The sequence below is a fragment of the Mus caroli genome, chromosome 5, assembly GCF_900094665.2.
Source record: "Mus caroli chromosome 5, CAROLI_EIJ_v1.1, whole genome shotgun sequence".
Taxonomy (NCBI): Eukaryota; Metazoa; Chordata; class Mammalia; order Rodentia; family Muridae; genus Mus; species Mus caroli.
In genome coordinates this window covers 130,114,880-130,134,509 of record NC_034574.1, presented here as the reverse complement: position 1 = coordinate 130,134,509, position 19,630 = coordinate 130,114,880, and the positions used below count along the sequence as shown (strand labels likewise).

The window sequence follows — 19,630 nt, the reverse complement described above, 5'->3', positions numbered from 1 at the left end:
TTTTTTTTTCTTCTCCCATGAGGGTTCTGGGCGTTGAACTGTCAGACTGGGCAGCAGGTGTGTTGTTTCCCGAGGCATCTTGCTGTCTTTTTCTGAGATTTAAAAAAAAAAAATTTTTTTTTTTGTACTTTGGGAAGTTCTCTATGGGAAGCAGGATTTGTCAATGACAATGTCATGTTGCAAAGTCAAAAGATTGGACATGCCTGGTTCTAGTCGGAGAGACCAGCCTGATGGTCTGTAAATTTCCATAGCAAGTGGTCCTCACCAGGGAGAGCAAAGATGCTGGGATTATCCTGAAAAGCAATGCAGGATAAATGAGGTCTCTAGAAGCAGGTGGGTGGAGAGGATTATAGCTGGGGCTGGGTATCTCCTTAGGGCCCACACCTCTTAACTCAATCCTGTCTCTCTCCAGATGCCACAGGCTCCAGTGGGATCCAGGTTCTACCCCAGGGTTATGGCTGGAATCTGCTCTATGGCTCCCTTCTGCTGGGCCTCGTGGGTGGTGTGTGCACTTTGGGAGCTGGGCTCTATGCCCGAGCCTCCTTTCTTACATTCCTGCTGGTTTCTGGCTCCCTGGCCTCCGTGCTGGTCAGTTTTGTGGCAGTGGGACCCAGGAACATCCCGTTAGCTCCTCGACCGGGCACCAATGCTTCCTCCGTGCCACACCGGCATGGGCACTTCACTGGGTTCAACGGAAGCACCCTAAGGGACAACTTAGGTGGTGAGTTGAACACCATAGTGCAAGGGGCCTTGTATGAGAGAGGTGGGCCTTAGAGTCCCTGGAGGAGGGGCTGGGGTGCTTCAGCAGTCAGGAATGCCCAGCATCTCAGGGAATGACATCATTCGCAGGCCTTCTTGGGCACCTGCACACATAGAGCCTGTCCCCACACCTGTCCCACCCCCATAATAAAATATGCAAATAATTCTTAAAAGCAAGAATGCCTGGAGGAGCTGTGGCTGGAGCTCAGTTGGCAGAGCACTTGCCCAGTGTGCACAAAGCCCTGGGTTCTACTCCCAGCACCGCAGAAGACGCTCAGAGTTGTGCATGCCTGGAATCCCAGCATTCAGGAGGCAGAGGCCAGAGCATTGAGCATCGCACGTTCGTTATCATCCTTGGCTTCACAGTGGGTTTGAGGCCAGCCTGGGATCCAATGAGGTCCTGTCTTAAAACAAAGGAAGAAGGGAGACCTAGCCTTGATTTCAGGCTGGGGAAGGCACAAGCAAGTCCCACAGGTGCTCTGAGCTGGGTGGATGAAATTGGATAGGAGAAGAGGGTAGGAGAGGTCTGTGAGATAATACCAAGGAAAATGGGGAGCTGACACAGGGCCCCTCACATGGGCTGGCTGCCCTTGAGTCCAAGTCAGGGCCGTGGAGGGGATGTCAGTGTGAAGTGGCTTAGCCAAGGTGTCTGGATCCCTTAGAGGAATCCTGATCCCCTGTACTCCACCCCCCAGCTGGCTACGCCGAGGACTACACCACAGGGGCCATGATGACTTTTGCCAGTGTCTTTGCAGTTCTCTTCAACGGCTGCACGGGCATCATGGCTGGGGCCAACATGTCAGGTGAGAGTCTGCTCTTGAGGGTGGGGAATGGGGTGTGGTAAGGCTGCTGGTGTGAGAGAGATGGGTGTGATAGGAGAGCTGGCCTCTCTCTCTCTGCTCTTGTCCCTCCAGGGGAGCTGAAGGACCCCAGCCGGGCAATTCCTTTGGGCACCATCATTGCAGTCGCCTATACCTTCTTCATCTACATCCTGCTGTTCTTCCTTTCCAGCTTCACTTGTGACAGGTATGTGGTGGTGGGAGCTGAAAGACTCTCGCTGAGGTTGGGTGTTGGAATGAGATGGTTCCCTGGGTCAACACAGTAGGTACCCAGGGTGTGGGCGTGGAGGGACAGGTGGAGATAGCTTCTCCCATTGGTGCTACACATGGCGGAGGGATGCTGGCACACACCTTAAATCTTAGCACTCCTGAAGCAGAGGCAAGTGGATCTCTGAATTCGAGGTCAGCCTGGTCTACAGAGTGAGTTCCAGGACAGTCAGGGTTACACAGAGAAACCCTGTCTCAAAAGAAAAGTGTGTGTGTGTGTGTGTGTGTGTGTGTGTGTGTGTGTGTGTGTGTGTGTAAATTCCTCCTCAAGGCTGAAGGAAGCTATCAGCTATCTTCCCTGCCCCATCTCTTATTGTTTATTTATTTATTTATTTATTTACTTATTTTGAGGCAGGGTTTCTCTGTGTAGCCCTGGCTGGCCAGGAACTATGTTGACCAAGCTGACCTCAAACTCATGGAGACCCGCCTGCCTCTGCCTCCCGAGTGCTGAGATTAAAGGTGTGTGGCACCAGTGCCTGGTTTCTTTTTATTTTCAGGCAGGGTCTGTCACTGAAGCTGGAGAGCTGTTTTTTTTTGTTGGCTGGGCTGGTGGACAACAAGCCGCAGGGGTCCTCCTGTTCTCCTCTGAGGTTACAACCATGCTCGGCATGTTACGTGGCTTCTGTGATTCAGACTCAGGTTCTCATGGCTACCAGAGTGTTCCCCTAAACCACTCAGCCGTCTCTCCAGCCCTTTGTTGTACTCTTGAGGCATGAACTGGCCTTGGATCAGAGATTTCTCTAGTCTGCAGATGTGCCTATCAGTGGCCTAACCCAGTTCTTTTTCTGACAAGATCTTACTCCATGGCCTTACCCTCATAGCAATCCTCCAGCCTCAGGCTCCTGAGTGCTGGAATGACAGGTGTAAGTCAGTCATCAGGCCAGGATGGAGGACCTGACTTCTTTGGTTTTTGAGAGTCTCATGTAACTCAGGCTGGCCACAAACTCTCTATAATAGTGGGTCTCAACATGTGGGTTGTGGCCCCTTGTGTGTGTGCGCGCAGGGAGGTGTAAATGACTCACGGGGGTTACCTAAAACCATTGGAAACACAGATATTTATATTATTATTCATAACAGTAGCAAAATAGTTGTGAAGTAGCAACAAAAATAATGTTATGGTTGGAGGAGGGGTCACCACAGCCTGAGGAGCTGTATTAAAGGTCTCGGCATGAGGAAGGTTGAAAATCACTGCCCCGTATGTACATAGCTGAGGCTGGTCCAGAACCCGAGATCCTCCTGCCTCCACTTTCTGAATGCTAGGATTACAAGCTCCCTTCCAAGACCTCGCTCTAGGGACACAGTGTTTCTTGTGAGGACCTTAGGACAGCAGCACGCTAACCAGCCCTTCCCTTCCTCCTGCTAGAGCCCTGCTTCAAGAAGACTATGGCTTTTTCCGTGACATCAGCTTGTGGCCCCCGCTCGTGTTGATCGGCATCTACGCCACGGCCCTCTCAGCCTCCATGAGCTCTCTCATCGGTGCCTCCCGGATCCTGCATGCGCTGGCCCAAGATGACCTTTTCGGTGTGGTGCCCTCTGTGTGACGAGCTGCTCTGGGCGGGCCCTCCTGGGTCTGTCTCTGTCCCCTCTAGACCCAGGCTGATGTGTCTGCTGTGATTCTGTGTTTACAGGGGTCATCTTGGCACCAGCCAAGGTGGTATCTGGAGGGGGCAATCCCTGGGGTGCTGTCCTGTATTCCTGGGGCCTGGTGCAGGTGAGTGTTCCTTGGAGCTGGCCTGCCTCCCACTCTCTAGCTAGCCCACTCAGAAACCATCTTAGGCCGGGCAGTGGTGGCGCACGCCTTTAATCCCAGCACTTGGGAGGCAGANGCAGGTGGATTTCTGAGTTTGAGGCCAGCCTGGTCTATAGAGTGAGTTCCAGGACAGCCAGGGCTACACAGAGAAACCCTGTCTCGAAAAACCAAAAAAAAAAAAAAAAAAAAGAAGCCATCTTAGGTGTGGATGAGAGGTGTTAAGGAAATGAGGATATAGGCCAGCGTAGAGGTGCATATCAGTAATCGGGTTTGCAGGCTGAGGGAAGGGGATGGATTGAAACATTGAGGCCAGCCAGAGTTGTGCACTGCCTAAGATTAAATAGCTAACATAAAGTGGGTAGTCCATGCACGCAGTCCTAACACGCAGGAGACAAGAGGTACACAGATTGTAACAAGTGTGAGCCAGGCTAGCCAATCAGAGTAAGACCTTGTCTTACACACACACACACACACACACACACACACCACACACACACACAAACACTCACACACACATATTCGTGCACACACACACTCACACACACTCACACACACACAGACTCACGCACACACACTCATGCACACACACTCACGTATACACACTCACACACACATATTCATGCACACACACGCACACTCACACACACATACTCATGCACGCACACACTCACACACACACACTCACACACTCTCATATACACACTCATGCGCACACACACACTCTCACACATAGACTCACGCACTCACACACACACTCACGCACACACAGACTCACACACACTCACACATACACACAGACTCACACACAGACTCACGTGCACACAGACTCACGTGCACACACACTCACACACACATGCTCACACACACACTCACACACACACGCTCACACACACACACACACGCTCACACACACACTCATACACACGGGGCAGGGGGGTACCTCTTTTGATAAACTGCCATTTACTTTTACTTATGTTGAGACCGTCTCATTTTGTAGCCCTGGCTGCCATGGAACTTGATGTGTACACCAGAATAGCCTAGAACTTACAAAGATTTGCCTGTCTCTGCTTCCTGAGTGCTGGGATTAAAGATGTGCCCGGCCACAATTAAGTTATTAATTTTATTTGGCAGTCCTAAGGATCAAACCTAGTATCTTACACATACTGAGTCCTCTACTGCTGAGTTTTACCCGCCACCCTTCATCTATTTGTTTTGCTTTTGAGACAGGGTCTTTCTGTGTAGCCCAGGCTAGCCCACAACTCTTGCCTTCCCACCTGAGTTCTAAGAGTGCACTGGCATTTCTTAGTGTACATTGACCTTTCTTGGGGGACACTGGCATCTTATGGACCTTCATGTGGGTAAACTGGCTTTAAATAGAGTTCCTTAGCACCCCTTAGAGTGCACAGGTATTGTAGAGAGGTACATTGGCATTTCGAGTTTTGTTTATATATTTTTTTGGATTTGGGGGATAAGCTTGGTCTCACATATCTTAGGCTGGCCTCGAACTTCTGATCTTTCTGCCTCTACCTTCTGAGTACTGGGATTATAGGTATGCGCTGCCATGCCTTGACTGTTTGTGTGGTGCCAGGGATGGGTCCCGGGGCCTCATAAGTGCTAGGCAGGCAGGCATTCTGTTGCCTGAATGATGTCCCTAAGGTTGCAGTGGCAAAGCATTTTTGTGTTTTTTGCTTGTTTGTTTTTTGTTTTTTTGAAACAAGGTCTTACTTTGTAGCCCTAACCAACCTGGAACTTGCTATGTAGACTGACTTAGAACTCATAGGGAAATATCTGACTTGGGGACCCCTGGAAATGAAGGCGTGAGCCACCACACCTGGCCTAATCCCTTCCACTTCTTTCTCTGTGTGCACATGGGTGCCCAAACTTGCGTGCGCATATGTGTGTGGAGGTCTGAGGACACCTCAGGAGAATCGAGTCTCTCCCTCCAGTATGTGAATCCCCGGATTGAATTCAGGTCACCGGGCTGGGCAGGAGATGTCTTTCTCCACTGAGCCATCTGGCCAGCCCTTGGAATGGGCACTTTGGATTAGTGCTACATAAGCCATGGTTCTTTCTCAGCTGGTGCTGCTGGCTGGGAAGCTCAACACATTGGCTGCCGTGGTCACCGTCTTCTACTTGGTGGCCTATGCCGCGGTGGACCTGTCTTGCCTGAGTCTGGAGTGGGCTTCGGCCCCTAACTTCCGGTGAGGAATAAAGATACATTAGAGAACAAGGAGAAGTGGGAAGGCTGGAGCCTCGTGGAGGGTGGACTGGGGACTAGAGTGAGTGGCAGGCAAGTGTTGGGGGTGGGGCACAGCCCTGAGTGCTTTCCCTCTTTCTAGCCCCACCTTCAGCCTGTTCTCCTGGCACACCTGCCTGCTTGGGGTGGCCTCCTGCCTGCTGATGATGTTTCTCATTAGTCCTGGGGCCGCCGGCGGGTCCCTTCTTCTCATGGGCCTGCTTTCCGCTCTTCTCACCGCACGAGGAGGACCCAGCAGTTGGGGTTATGTCAGCCAAGCCTTGCTTTTCCACCAGGTTGGGGACCTTGAGGAAGGGTGGGAGGTAGTCTCTGGGAAACCCTCTCCTCCCACCCCAGGGGGTTGGTGTTTCAGGCTGAGAACTGAATGGTAACTCCCTGCTGGTACCCCTCCTCCCGCCCACCACCTCCTCTTGCTTCTCAGGTTCGGAAGTACTTGCTCCGCCTGGATGTCCGCAAGGAGCACGTGAAGTTCTGGCGGCCCCAGCTGCTGCTCCTGGTGGGAAACCCACGGGGTGCCCTGCCTCTGCTGCGCCTGGCCAACCAGCTTAAGAAGGGGGGACTCTATGTGCTGGGCCATGTCACTCTGGGAGACCTTGGTGCGTGACTATCTTGCTCCCCTCTTGACTTTCCTCTCTTCTGTCTCATGCCTCATGTTTCTGTCAAGACTCATGCAGGCTTTGAACTCTAGAAAGGAGTAAATGATTTAAATAACCCAGTATGTTGCTGAGCCACGCCCCAGCCCCTCCCTGGGGGATTCTAGGCAGGGGCTCTACCACTGAGCCACGCCCCCAGCCCCTCACTGGGGGATTCTAGGCAGGGGCTCTACCACTGAGCCACACCCCCCAGCCCCTCACTGGGGGATTCTAGGCAGGGGCTCTACCACTGAGCCACACCCCAGCCCCTCACTGGGGGATTCTAGGCAGGAGCTCTACTGATGAAATACAGCCCTAACTTTAGTAAAGAATAAATGACCTTGGCTAATAGTTGTTGCCCCTACCTCTCTCCCCTTACCCCTGTCTCTGTCTCTCTCTGTGTCTCTCTTTGTGTCTCTGTTTCTCTCCTGTTTTTGGACTTCTGAAGATTGAACCTAGTACCTTGCACATGCTGGGCAGACCCTTAACTATATTGCCCGCCCTTGTTCTTGTGAGCTAGGTTCTCCCTGTGAAGGCCAGGCTGGCCTTGAATTTATTACCTTCCTGCCTCAGCCCCGTGAGAACTGTGTCACTATGACTGTCATCACCTTCTCTCTTTACTTTCTATTGTAGACTCCTTACCATCAGACCCTGTGCAGCCGCAGTATGGTGCATGGCTGAGCCTGGTGGACCTTGCCCAAGTGAAGGCCTTTGTGGATCTCACGCTATCACCCTCCGTGCGTCAGGGGGCCCAGCATCTGCTCCGGATCTCTGGTCTTGGTGAGCTGCTCTTCTCTCGCTCTCTTTAGACTCCCCGAGTGTCCCCTTTCAATCTCTGCGCCCTTCCCCTAGGGAATCCACTAGATTGTAGATTGCAAAAGGAACTTACTATATAGCATAGATAAGACAGTAGCCAAAGATAATAGCAGTAGACTGTCCGACAGTGACCACATTGTCTGACTGGAGATATGGCATAGGCAGGGCATGACATTGGTAGTTGGATTAAAATAATCACATTTAGCCAGATGGCAGTGGCACACGCCTTTAATCCTAGCACTCGGAAGGCAGAGATAGTTGGATCTCTAAGTTCCAGGCCAGCCTGGTCTAGAGTGAGTTCTATGATAACCAGGGCTACACAGAGAAACCCTGTCTCAAACAAAACAAAACAAAACAAAACAAATAAAAATTACATTTAATTGTGGGAGTTTGTGTGTGTGTGTGTATGGAGTCTGTATTTGTGTGTGTGGTGTGCATGTGTGTGTGTGGTGTGTGTGTGTGTGTGTATGTGTGTCTGTATAAGCATGCCACAGTACACGAGCAGAGGTCAGAAGACAGCTTTCAGGAGTCAGTTTTCTGCATCTACCATGTGACTATTAGACATTGAACTCAGATCATTAGGGTTAGCTGCAAACACCCCTAACCCTGATCCATCTTGCTGTCCCTGTTTTGTTTTGTTTTGTTTTGTTTTGCTTAGCCAGGGTCCAGTGGCGCTCAGGCTGACTTGGAGCTCACTCTGTTGCTGAGGATGATTTTGAACTGCATATCCTCTTGCTTGGGATCACAGGCATGCAGTGCTGTACAGGCATGCAGTGCTGTACAGGCATGCTGCAGTACTGTACAGGCATGCAGTGCTGTACAGGCATGCTGCAGTACTGTACAGGCATGCAGTGCTGAGAATGGAACCGAGGGCTTTTCGCATGCCAGCAAAGAACTCTATAAGCTGAGCCCTGTCCTCTGCTCTCTCTTTTTTGAAGCAAAACTTAGAGGATAGTTGGGCTCTGGAGAATATTTTTTCCAAGGAGAGTTGGAAAATTGTTTGAGGCTTAGACTGTCCACTAAAACAGAATTTCTCCCATCCAGATGCTAACTGGGTTTAACCCTGCTTAGTGTCTGAGGTCCAGTAAGTTTGGGGTGGTGTTGCCACAGATAAACCAAGATGGGTGCTAACCAACTGAATTCAAAGAAAGCAAGACCACTGACTACTGATGTGGTCAACAAAAATCAACTGAGTAGGCTGGAAAGGCTCCATAGTAGAGAAGCCAGGGTAACAGCTTACACCAACATTCCTAGTGCTTGGAAATCTGACAAAGAATTCTAGGTCATGCTGGGCTTTACAGCCAGACCCTACTACCAACAAACCGTCAGGGTAGCAGGAAGGAGGAGTCATGGGGTCCCTGTGTCACAAAGGATGCTGAGGGTGTATGAGAGTGGTGCTTTAGATAAATGGAGTATTGCCAGATCTGTGGCTCTTCCTGTCCAGCACACACACATGCACACACACGTATGCATGTGGCGCATGCACACATACACACACACACACACACACACACCTGGTTTAAACCTAGACTTGGCTTAAGTTAGGCAAGTGGTCTACCACTAAATCATGTCTCCAATTTCTCACTGGGGGATTCTAGGCAGGGGCTCTACCACTGAGCCACGCCCCCAGCCCCTCCCTGGGGGATTCTAGTAATACTTTAATTCTAATAATAGTTTACAGCCAAGCTTAACTTTAGTTTTAGCCCTTTTATTTTATTTATTTTATTTTATTTTTTAGGTATTTTCCTCATTTACATTTCCAATGCTATCCCAAAAGTCCCCCATACCCTCCCCCCCACTCCCCTCCCCACCCACTCCCACTTTTTGGCCCTGGCGTGCCCCTGTACTGGGGCATATAAAGTTTGTGTGTCCAATGGACCTCTCTTTCCAGTGATGGCCAACTAGGCCATCTTTTAATACATATGCAGCTAGAGTCAAGAGCTCCGGGGTACTGGTTAGTTCATAATGTTGTTCTACCTATAGGGTTGCAGATCCCTTTAGCTCCTTGGGTACTTTCTCTAGCTCCTCCATTGGGGGCACTGTGATCCATCCAATAGCTGACTGTGAGTATCCACTTCCGTGTTTGCTAGGCCCCGGCCTAGTCTCACAAGAGACAGCTATATCAGGGTCCTTTCAGCAAAATCTTGCTAGTGTATGCAGTTTTAGCCCTTTTATTATTTATTTTATTCTATTTTATTTTTTTGATGAGTATAACCAGGTTGCGCAGGAAGACCTTGAATTTGAAAGTTTTAGGGTTTTTTTGTTTGTTTTTGTTGTGTTTTTTTGGGTTTTGTTTTTTGTTTTTGTGTGGGAGGCAAAGGTTTGAGACAGGGTTTCTCTGTGTTTCCCTAGCTGTCCTGAAACTCACTTTCTAGACTCACAGGGATCTTCTTGCCTCTGCCTCCTGGTTGCTGAGAATAACGGCGTGTGCCACTATCTCCAGAGACCTTGAATTTTAGATCCTCATGCTTCAACCTTCCACACAGCTAGAATCACAGGTCTACACTAGCAGGCAGTGCAGCTCTGTGACTCATATAGCCAGGCCTGCAGCCTTGTACCCCAGGGACCTCCGATCCCATGCTTAGACACCTCCTAGATCCCAAGACTAGTGTCTGTCATCTGAGCAAACACCTTCATCTCCCCCTGCAGTCAGTCAGGCCAAAGATCAACAGCATTGAACTTCGAACTGCTTGGTGCAAAGTGGTGGACAATTAGTTGGGCTTGCAGTCAGCTTCTGCTAAGAGGTTTGTGATTTAACTACCATTTACCTCTAGGGCACCTGAGGGCCTTAGCTTTTCTTCTACAAAGGGGCCCCCATACTAGTGAGATGTACCCTGAGGCTGAGGGAGATGGCTGCAATGGAAAGGAAAAGGTGTGCCTGGGGACGTGGCATACCAGGTGGCATACTTGCTGTGTAAGTAGGAGTTGTGTTCGGGTCCCCAGCACCATATCAAAGCCGGGCACCTCTGGGCACATCTAATTCCAGCATTGGCAAGATGGAGCCAGGAAGGCTCTTAGGGCCAGCCAGGCCATTATCTCCAGACTCTGTAAGACCCTGACTCAAAAGATAAGGCGGGGGGCTTGCAAGATAACCTGAGTTCAATTTTTGGTACCGACATAAAGATAGGAGAGAACTGACCCCATAAAATTGTCCTCTAACCTGCACATGAATACCTTGGCATCCATGCCTCCCTTTCATGCACAACACAAGATGATGATGATGATGAAGATGATGATGAAGGTAGAAGCCAGATATCAAGGCATACACCTTTAACCCCAGCACTTGGGAGATATAGGCCAGCCAGGGATACTCAGTGAGACCTTGTTTCAAAAAAGAAGGGGAAAAAAAAACAATGAAAAGGTTTTTTTTTTTAGATGGGGTGTCACTAAATTGTCTAGGCTGACTTTGAACTCATGATGCCCCTGCCTTAGCTGGTTGAGTGCTGGGATTATAGGCATGAGCTGCCATATCCTGAAAATGAAGTTTCTGAGGCAGTAGCATGGTGGGTTCTGGTCCAGCCTGGGTAATATAATGAAAATCTGGTCTCAAAAAAATTTTTTTAAAAGTATAAAAAGTAAGTCTCCAGCGATTACAGTCGGGGGTGTGAGAGGCCCTTGCTTTATCTACTGCACCACTGGGACTTCTTGGACAACTTTGAGTCATTGTGCTTGCTCCAAGCCCAGCTAGGAAGGTTGGAGAATGAACGTACGGCCTCTCATGTGGGCAGACATATTCAGCTTCGTGCCCAAGCCCTCTCAGGCCTGAGGCCAGTGACTTCATTGCGTGGGGCCTGAGGCTGGTTCCTTATCTCTAAAAGGGGCAGACTGAAAAGTACTTATCTCATAGTGTTACCACAGGGTTCAAATGAGGTAAATGAATGCTTTCTCTCGGATGTGGCCTCTGATAAACAACAGACACTTTCTGCCTCCTCTGGGTACCAGCCTGCAGACAGTTGTCCCTGGAGCTTTGAAGTAGAAGGAAACTGCAAAGACTAGCGATAGATAGTCCTGGCCTCCCTTTAGGGGCCTGGGATGTCTTCCCTGGAGATTGACATCATGAACTTGAATGGCCAGGCTCTCTGATTTTATTTCACTCAAGCCTGGTGATGCAAGCTGTAATCCCAGCTACTCAGGAGGCTGAGGCAGGGAGGGCTGCAAGTTCAGAGCCAGCCTGGGCTACAGAAGTCTCTTTTCCTCAGGAGAGGCTAACTTGAATCTCTGGGGTTTTGCTTGTTTGTTTTCTGGTTGAGACAGGATCTAGCTCTGTAGTCTAGGCTGGCATCAAACTAAGAGCAATCCTCCTGCCTCAGCCTCTTGGTTGCTGGGATTATGGGCTGGAGCCATCATGCCTGGTTGAAATGGCTTCTCCTAACATGAAAAAGATGAGCTGTTTAGGGCCTGTGGTTGATAACAGCCAACCCTAGCACTAAAAGAACCCAGATCTGGGGGTGTAGCTCATTGGTAGATGTCTTTGTCAGGGTTTCCATTCCTGCACAAACATCATGACCAAGAAGCAAGTTGGGGAGGAAAGGGTTTATTCAGCTTACACGTCCACATTGCTGTTCATCACTAAAGGAAGTCAGGACTGGAACTCATGTCAGGAAACAGGAGCTGATGCAGGAGCCATGGAAGGATGTTACTTATTGGCTTGCTTCCCCTGGCTTGCTCAACTTGCTTTCTTATAGAACCCAAGACTACCAGCCCAGGGATGGCACCACCCACAAGGGGGCCTCCGCACTTGATCACTAGTTGACAAAATGTCTTACAGCTGGATCTCATGGAGGCATTTTCTCAGTTGAGACTCCTTTCTCTAGGAAAACCCCAGCTTGTGTCAAGTTGACATACAAAACCAGCCAGTACAGTAGAGCACTTAGGTCCCTAAGGTCCCTCTCAGCACTCCACGAATCCCAGCACTTAGGAGGAGGATGTAGGAAGATCAGAAGTTCAAGGTTATCTTCTGCCACTCAGAGTTCAAAGAAAGCCCAGGATGCCTGGGACCTTGTCTGGAAAACCAAAAATCTTGAGTAAGTGAGTGCCTTAAATCCTAGGGCTTAGGAGAGAGAGGCAAGTGGATTTCCATGAGTTTGTGCTTAGCTGGTTCTACACAGTGAGTTGCAGCCCAGTCAGAGCTACATCATGAAACCCTCCCTGCCTTAGAACGATAAAGCAAGAAAACAAGCAAGCCGACAGACAGACCCCCCCCCGCCCCCAAACCCTAAAGGAAATCTACGATGGGGCTTGGAATATAGCTCTTCTTGATCTTCTTGATCGATGGCGTAGCACTAGATTAATCTCCAGCATCTCTTCTCACAAGGGGAAAACATCCTAAAGGGAACTTTACCTATTTAAAGTGGAAGAGATGAGTCCTAGAGATAGTCAAATACATGCCTGTGAAAGTGTTTAGCCAAAGTCAAATCATTGTGCAAACCTGTGTCTGATGTTTGCTGTAAGGGCTTCGGCCAAGGAGGATACCATACCTCATGGCTGACCTAAGTGTGAGTGGGCGCGTTTTATGTGGTGTAAACTCAGTCCTCAGCCTGATTTCTGTTCCTTCCTGCCTCCCTTCTCTGCCCCTAGGCGGCATGAAGCCCAACACGTTGGTGCTCGGTTTTTACGACGACGCCCCACCCCAGGACCATTTTCTAACAGACCCAGCCTTCTCTGAACCTGCAGAGGGCACCAGAGAGGGCGGGTCACCAGCCCTGAGCACGCTGTTCCCTCCACCTCGGGCTCCTGGGAGTCCCAGGGCTCTCAGTCCCCAAGACTACGTGGCCACGGTGGCAGACGCTCTCAAGATGAACAAGAATGTGGTTCTTGCCCGAGCATGTGGGGCTTTGCCCCCGGAGCGGCTAAGCCGGGGGTCCAGTAGCAGCGCTCAGCTACATCATGTGGACGTGTGGCCCTTAAACCTGCTGAGGCCCCGGGGTGGACCTGGCTACGTGGACGTCTGTGGCCTTTTTCTGTTGCAGATGGCTACCATCTTAAGTATGGTGCCTGCCTGGCACAGTGCCCGGCTCCGGATCTTCCTGTGCTTGGGGCCCAGGGAGGCTCCTGGGGCAGCAGAGGGAAGGCTCCGGGCCCTGTTGAGTCAACTCAGGATCCGGGCAGAGGTGCAAGAGGTGGTGTGGGGTGAAGGGGCAGAGACTGGCGAGCCTGAGGAGGAGGAAGGGGACTTTGTGAATGGTGGTCGAGGAGACGAAGAGGCTGAGGCTCTAGCTTGCAGTGCCAATGCCCTGGTGCGCGCCCAGCAGGGGAGAGGCACCGTAGGAGGCCCTGGGGGACCCGAAGGAAGGGATGGGGAGGAGGGACCCACCACAGCCCTTACCTTCCTGTACCTGCCTCGACCACCTGCTGATCCTGCTCGATACCCCAGATACCTGGCACTGCTGGAGACCCTGAGCCGTGATCTGGGTCCCACCCTTCTTATTCATGGGGTCACTCCGGTAACCTGCACTGATCTCTGATGCCTGTTCATACAGGGTTGGATAGAGAGGGCCCAGGCTCATTCTGAACAATGGACGCCCCTCCCCCCGCCCCCAGTGGGCCCTGCCCTTTGGATGATGTGTTAAGGGGACCATGGTCTCCTTTGGGCGGGGGACGGACATAGTACACTAATTCTAGGTGGCTGTCCCATTGTAGGGGAGGACATTGCGGCCCTGTCCCTGGTCTTCCTCCTCTTCCTTCACTGGTGCCTTGACCAGAGGGGCTGGCCTCTTCTGTGACTCTAGGCTACCTCAGTGTCCCCATCCTGGCCACAGACGCACCGCCTCCCTCTCCCCGACTTCCTTGGGTGGTGATGTTTGTGTTTTGTTTTATTTTTCTAACTACTGACCATAAATAAAAGACCGAAACACTATGGGCTGGTGGAGCACTGCTGGTGGGTAGGTGAGAGGGAGCCGGGTGGGAAGGGAGAGATCCGTGAGGGGGTGGAGACAGATGCGTTCAGAGCCCAGGCCGAGAGGCTGCCACGTGCAGGACTGGGGCAGGGATCCGAGAGAATTGCTGGGCCAGAGCCTCTCAGAGCGGCCTGCAGCCCACCCTGCGGCTTGGCTCCGGAGGAGGGCGGTCTTCTCTTAACAGGAGGGGGCCAGAGAGGGGAAGGATTGCAGAATAAGGCTTGGGGCCACGTGACCCTCCCCTGGAATGTGGTGACGTCAGGGGGCGTGGTCGTCTCCAAAATTGGGGAGGAAGGGAGGAAAAAAAAGCCTGAAAAAGTTTCTTTGCGGGAGTCCCAAACGGGGCGTGGGACGGAAAGGGAGGGAAGGGGCCCAAGGCTCTGAGCTCCAGGCTCCGAGTTTGTGGGGACCCTGACCTCTGTCTGGAGTGGAGTAACCCTATTCCAGACCATGTCGGGGCCCACCTGGCTTCCCCCGAAGCAGCCAGAACCCTCCAGAGTCCCTCAAGGGAGATCGATGCCCAGAGGCGCCCTGGGCCCACCAACGGCCCACGGACCAAGTAAGTGTTCCCCTCTCACACACGCAGGAGTAACAGAAGAAGGAGTGGCCACCTTCCTTCACCTTTTCTCCCTTGCCTGCCTGCTTCCTGCTGTCCCTTTCCCAAACCAGAGGCCCCTGCTCTTGTGCAACTTTCCCTGACTCTTGGTTGGTTCCCAGACTCCCAGGAATGTGAAGGAGGAGAGCCACCCCGAGAAGGGCAGCTCTACCGAGGTTACCCTTCTTCCAGTCCCACCTCCTGTCTCTCTCCCTTTAGCACTCCAGCCTCACCCCAGGGTCAACTTTTGCCCCCTCCCACCTGAACACTGTTATCAGCCTCCGGGGATCCCGGAAGATCGGGGGCCTACTTGGGTGGGATCCCACGGAACACCCCAGCGCCTGCAGGTGAGAAGTGGAGATGAGGGTAGGGTCTCTCGGGGTCAAGGTGAGAGAAATCTAGGTCGGGGTTGTCATCAGTATTTGTTCTTCCTCCTTTGCCTCTGTCTCAGGGGCTCCCTCCAGACAGGGGAGTCATCCGCCCTGGCAGTCTGGATGCTGAGATAGATTCACTCACCAGCATGTTGGCTGATCTGGACGGGGGTCGCAGTCATGCACCTAGGCGGCCAGACAGACAGGTGACTTCCTGTGTTCTGTCTCTGCTTCCCCATCCTCAGCCAGTTCCCTGCCCTAGCTTCTCAGCCTCAATCTACCCTCTTCACTCCCCACCTACCCTCTTTGCAACTAATAAATACCCGGTTCAAGGAATCATGAACTTCCTCCTTGGCAGGCCTAGCCCATGGGAACTTGTCAGAAGTCATTGCTACCCTGGGGTTCCCACCTGGCACGCATGGATCTTGGATCTGGCTTTACTGTTTCTGCATTGCTTGTCTTCCCAGGCTTTTGAGGCTCCCCCACCCCATGCTTACCGCGGAGGCTCCCTGAAGCCCAGTGGAGGTGCTGTTCCAACCCCGATGCTTCCAGCATCCCCCTATGGTGGACCTACCCCAGCCTCCTATGCTACCGCGAGCACGCCAGCTGGCCCTGCTTTCCCTGTACAAGTGAAGGTGGCTCAGCCTGTGAGAGGCTGTGGACTGCCCAGGCGAGGGGCCTCTCAGGCCTCTGGGCCTCTTCCAGGCCCCCACTTTCCTCTGACAGGTCGTGGTGAAGTCTGGGGGGCTGGCTTTAGGAGCCACCGAGAGCCAGGACCGGGGGTTCCGGAGGGAGCTCCTGGAGTACATATCCCTGCAGGAGGAGGGAGAGGAGGTGGGCATGAACCTCAGGTAAGCCGGGGCTGGGGCACTGAGGTTTGTGGTCACCGGAGGTAACTGGGCATTGATTAGGAGGCGTGGAGGCCGAGGGGTACTTAAGATACCTAAGATACTGTTTTTAGGAGATGTTGTTTTGAGTGCTTGCTTAGTATGCAGGAATCCCAAGGTTCTAGACCCAGCACTGTATAAACCAAGCTTGGGGGAGGTAGCGGCAGGAGAATCAGTAAATTAAGGTCCTATTTGCCGCACATAATGGGTTCCACGCCAGCCCAGGCTATATGAGGCACTGTCTCAAATATAAATAAGCGCGTAAGTCAGTCCCGGGTTTAAGGTCCTCAGAGGTCAAGGATCAAGATGTCCAAAGGGAAGGGGCTTCCTTTCCCCCATCAGCTTCTGAGAGACGTTCTCTGAGGAGATTTGGGGGTTCCTGACCGTATGGGTCATTTATGGTGTCTGAGACTATAGGCAGCGCCTCAAAGCCCCAATTCTCACTCTAGGGCCCCTTGGGCCAACCTCCTGAAGAGGAACTGGAGAGACTGACCGAGAAACTGGTGCATGACATGAGCCGCCCGCCCAGTGGGGAGTACTTTGGTGAGTTGGCCTGCTGGGTGGGGTGGACAGGGAGGAGACGGTGGATCTGCTCTCGTGGGTCTGTGGAGACTGATCTCGTTCCTCTCCGTCCTCAGGTCGGTGTGGTGGCTGTGGCGAAGATGTGGTTGGCGATGGAGCTGGGGTTGTGGCCCTGGACCGTGTCTTCCATATTGGTTGCTTTGTGTGTTCTACCTGTCGGGCCCAGCTCCGGGGCCAGCACTTCTATGCTGTGGAGAGGCGGGCATACTGTGAGAGCTGCTATGTGGTGAGCGGCTGGGCTGTGACAGAGGGATGCTAAATGAAGCATCAAGACGGACAGGCAGGTTCCTGTCTAAGAGAGGTGCCAGATACTCAGTCGGGTGGGACTGGAAGCTGAGGTACAAGAAGGAAGAAGCTAAATGTGGTGACTCGGGCCTATCTGGAGGAGAGCCTGAGGTACAGAGCAAGTCTGAAGGCAGCCCAAGGCGCAGGTTTCCCAAGATCAATTGGTCCATCAGCCAAAGGAACATTTTGGGTTTTGTTTCTTTGATGACTTGTTTGCTGTTTTGAGATAATATGTCATGTGTCCCAGGCTGGCCTGAGACTCTTATGTGCAGCTAAGGAAGACCTTGAATTTCCTCCTTTTATCTATGAATTATGGGGATTCTAGGTGTGGGCCACCAGACCTGTTCTTTGTGGTGCTAGGAATGGAACCCAGGGCTTCGTGCATGCTAGACAAACACTTTACCAACTGAGCTACGGCCCCAGGCTAAGGAATGAGTTAACTGTGGAGACTAGAGACTAGATGAAGGAGGGAAGGACAGCTCCTCCTTTCAAGCGGGTGGGTGGTTTCTTTCCTTCCTTCCTTCCTTCCTTCCTTCCTTCCTTCCTTCCTTCCAGACGGAGTCTCACTGTGTAGCCCAGGCTGATCCTAAAGTTATGGTCCTCCTGCTTCAGCCTCCCAAGAGCTAGGAAACCAGATATGTGCCACTGTGCCCAGCTGGAAGGCATTTTAGAGTTGAGGTTATTTGTGAAAGTCTGACAGCATTCCTCAGAGGCAAGCATTACTGATTCATCTCACTGAAAGAAGAAGTGTGTGGAGACCAAATCCCTTGTCTAGAGGTTTCAGTGCTGCTCTTAGACCTCAGAAATGCTAAGTCCACCTTCCACTGAATCCCATGCAGGGAACTACACACACCAGATGGCTGGGCAGAGAGTACTCCTTCCTGGCTGGAGTGGCTTCCCTCCACTGACCTTCCATCCTCTTTTCCTGTTAGGCCACCCTGGAGAAATGTTCCACGTGCTCTGAACCCATCCTGGACCGAATCCTGAGGGCTATGGGGAAGGCGTACCACCCTGGTTGCTTCACCTGTGTGGTATGCCACCGTGGTCTTGATGGCATCCCGTTCACAGTGGACGCCACCAGCCAGATCCACTGCATCGAAGATTTCCACAGGTCTTGCCAGGATTCAGAATGTCTTCACTGACCTATTTCTTCATGTCCCAGGGTCTGCCTCTTCTGTTTCCACCTTCTGGTCCTCTCTTTCTTTGACACCACTTTCTTCCCCAAGACCCAAACACATCTCTTATATCCTTCTCATCCCCACCCCTGCCCCTTCCACCTTCATTGGGCTTCATTTTGAGTCTCCTGAGGGCGTGGGAGGGAGGGAGGGACCTGATAGCCTCTTTGGTTCCCCTCCACTGCAGGAAATTTGCCCCACGATGTTCAGTGTGTGGCGGGGCCATCATGCCGGAACCAGGTCAGGAGGAGACGGTGAGAATTGTTGCTCTGGATCGAAGTTTCCACATCGGCTGTTACAAGTGTGAGGTGAGGGGGTCCCTGGGCAGGAGCGAGAGCTTTGCAGAGCCCGGGAAGCTGGGGGGAAAAGCACTGTGGGAAAGTTCCAGGCTAATGAAGGTTTTGTTCTTTCTCACAGGAGTGTGGGCTGCTGCTGTCCTCTGAGGGAGAGTGTCAAGGCTGCTACCCACTGGATGGGCACATCTTGTGCAAGGCTTGCAGCGCCTGGCGCATCCAAGAGCTCTCAGCCACTGTCACCACTGACTGTTGACTGCTCTGAGAAGTACCTGCTGGGATCTCGGCTCCCGTTCGTCCGTCCGTCCACCGTCCATCACCTCCCCCAACATCTACCCTTAGTGTTTGCCATCAAATGCTGTCTTTTCTTCCTCTCTTCATGAAATAATAATCCCTGGAGCATTTAAAAGCACTTCCAAGTCTGTTCTTTATTGGAGTCTCACAGGATGAGGCTGGGTAAAGCACTTAGGAGGCAGAGGCAGACTGTGAGTGTGAGCCCAGCCAGTTTACATACTAAGTTCCAAGACAGTGAGGGGTTACATAATGAGATCCTGCATATATTTCTTTTGTTAACTCTCATCCCGTACTATTGTTGTTGTTACATAAATTAACCTGTTTATTGTAGGCTAGGGATGTCTCAGATGATTGGATTTCTGCTGGTCTTTCAAGTCCTTCAGACTTCTGATGGCAGATACAACAGCAGAAGTGGTGTCGCAGATCTGGGCTGTACCAGCCACCACAGTGCCAGAAGCCAGTGGCCTGTTTTCTTCATCTTGGTCTTGCTCCAGAAGGAACAAATGGAACTGGCGTGCTCATCAATTTCAACTTTCCATGCCATTTTCCAGAGGGAGGCATCATCTTGGATCCTATGTTTACTTACGATGCTGACCTGCTTGGTGCATTTAGCCACAGTGCTGTGACATAGGCCAAAGCCAGAAGAGGTAGTTCTCTAAAGGACAAACTGTAAAGTATTCTAGGCTACCCTTGGTTTGAAACATTGCTAGATAGCTGAGGCTATTCTCCAACCTGGGATCCCTCTGCCCTCATTTCTGCAGTGCTGGGGCTGCAGGAGTGTGACACTGCACGTGGCTACTTTTCTTGTGGGGGATGGAGGGTGCTGGGGATGGGCCAGAGACTCATATATGCCAAGCACATGCCCAACCGCTGAACAGCACCTTCAGCCTCCCTCTCTCCTTTCTTGGCTTATTTCTTCCTAAACCCAGGTC

The 19,630-nt window shown here is 51.8% G+C and overlaps 2 protein-coding genes across 3 annotated transcripts in view; both read left to right on the top strand.

Moving 5' to 3' along the window:
• Slc12a9 (solute carrier family 12 member 9) overlaps window positions 1-14,176 on the top strand; it is an 18,914-nt gene extending 4,738 nt beyond the window's left edge. For both annotated transcript variants that reach the window (XM_021162406.2, XM_021162404.2), the window contains exons 5-14: window positions 413-721; window positions 1,455-1,562; window positions 1,674-1,785; window positions 3,229-3,386; window positions 3,494-3,576; window positions 5,692-5,816; window positions 5,955-6,147; window positions 6,294-6,468; window positions 7,138-7,284; window positions 12,898-14,176. In XM_021162406.2, the coding sequence (XP_021018065.1) occupies window positions 413-721; window positions 1,455-1,562; window positions 1,674-1,785; window positions 3,229-3,386; window positions 3,494-3,576; window positions 5,692-5,816; window positions 5,955-6,147; window positions 6,294-6,468; window positions 7,138-7,284; window positions 12,898-13,784 (2,297 nt within the window). In that variant the 3' untranslated portion in view covers window positions 13,785-14,176. The remainder of the gene's footprint in view (window positions 1-412; window positions 722-1,454; window positions 1,563-1,673; window positions 1,786-3,228; window positions 3,387-3,493; window positions 3,577-5,691; window positions 5,817-5,954; window positions 6,148-6,293; window positions 6,469-7,137; window positions 7,285-12,897) is intronic.
• A 153-nt stretch (window positions 14,177-14,329) lies between these two features.
• Trip6 (thyroid hormone receptor interactor 6) lies at window positions 14,330-18,816 on the top strand. The gene is made up of 9 exons (XM_021162703.1): window positions 14,330-14,775; window positions 15,031-15,158; window positions 15,263-15,388; window positions 15,650-16,033; window positions 16,519-16,612; window positions 16,708-16,877; window positions 17,869-18,047; window positions 18,299-18,419; window positions 18,529-18,816. Exons 1-9 carry the CDS (start codon window positions 14,667-14,669, stop codon window positions 18,658-18,660), a joined length of 1,443 nt encoding a protein of 480 aa, XP_021018362.1. The 5' UTR covers window positions 14,330-14,666; the 3' UTR covers window positions 18,661-18,816.
• The last annotated feature ends 814 nt before the right edge of the window (window positions 18,817-19,630 follow it).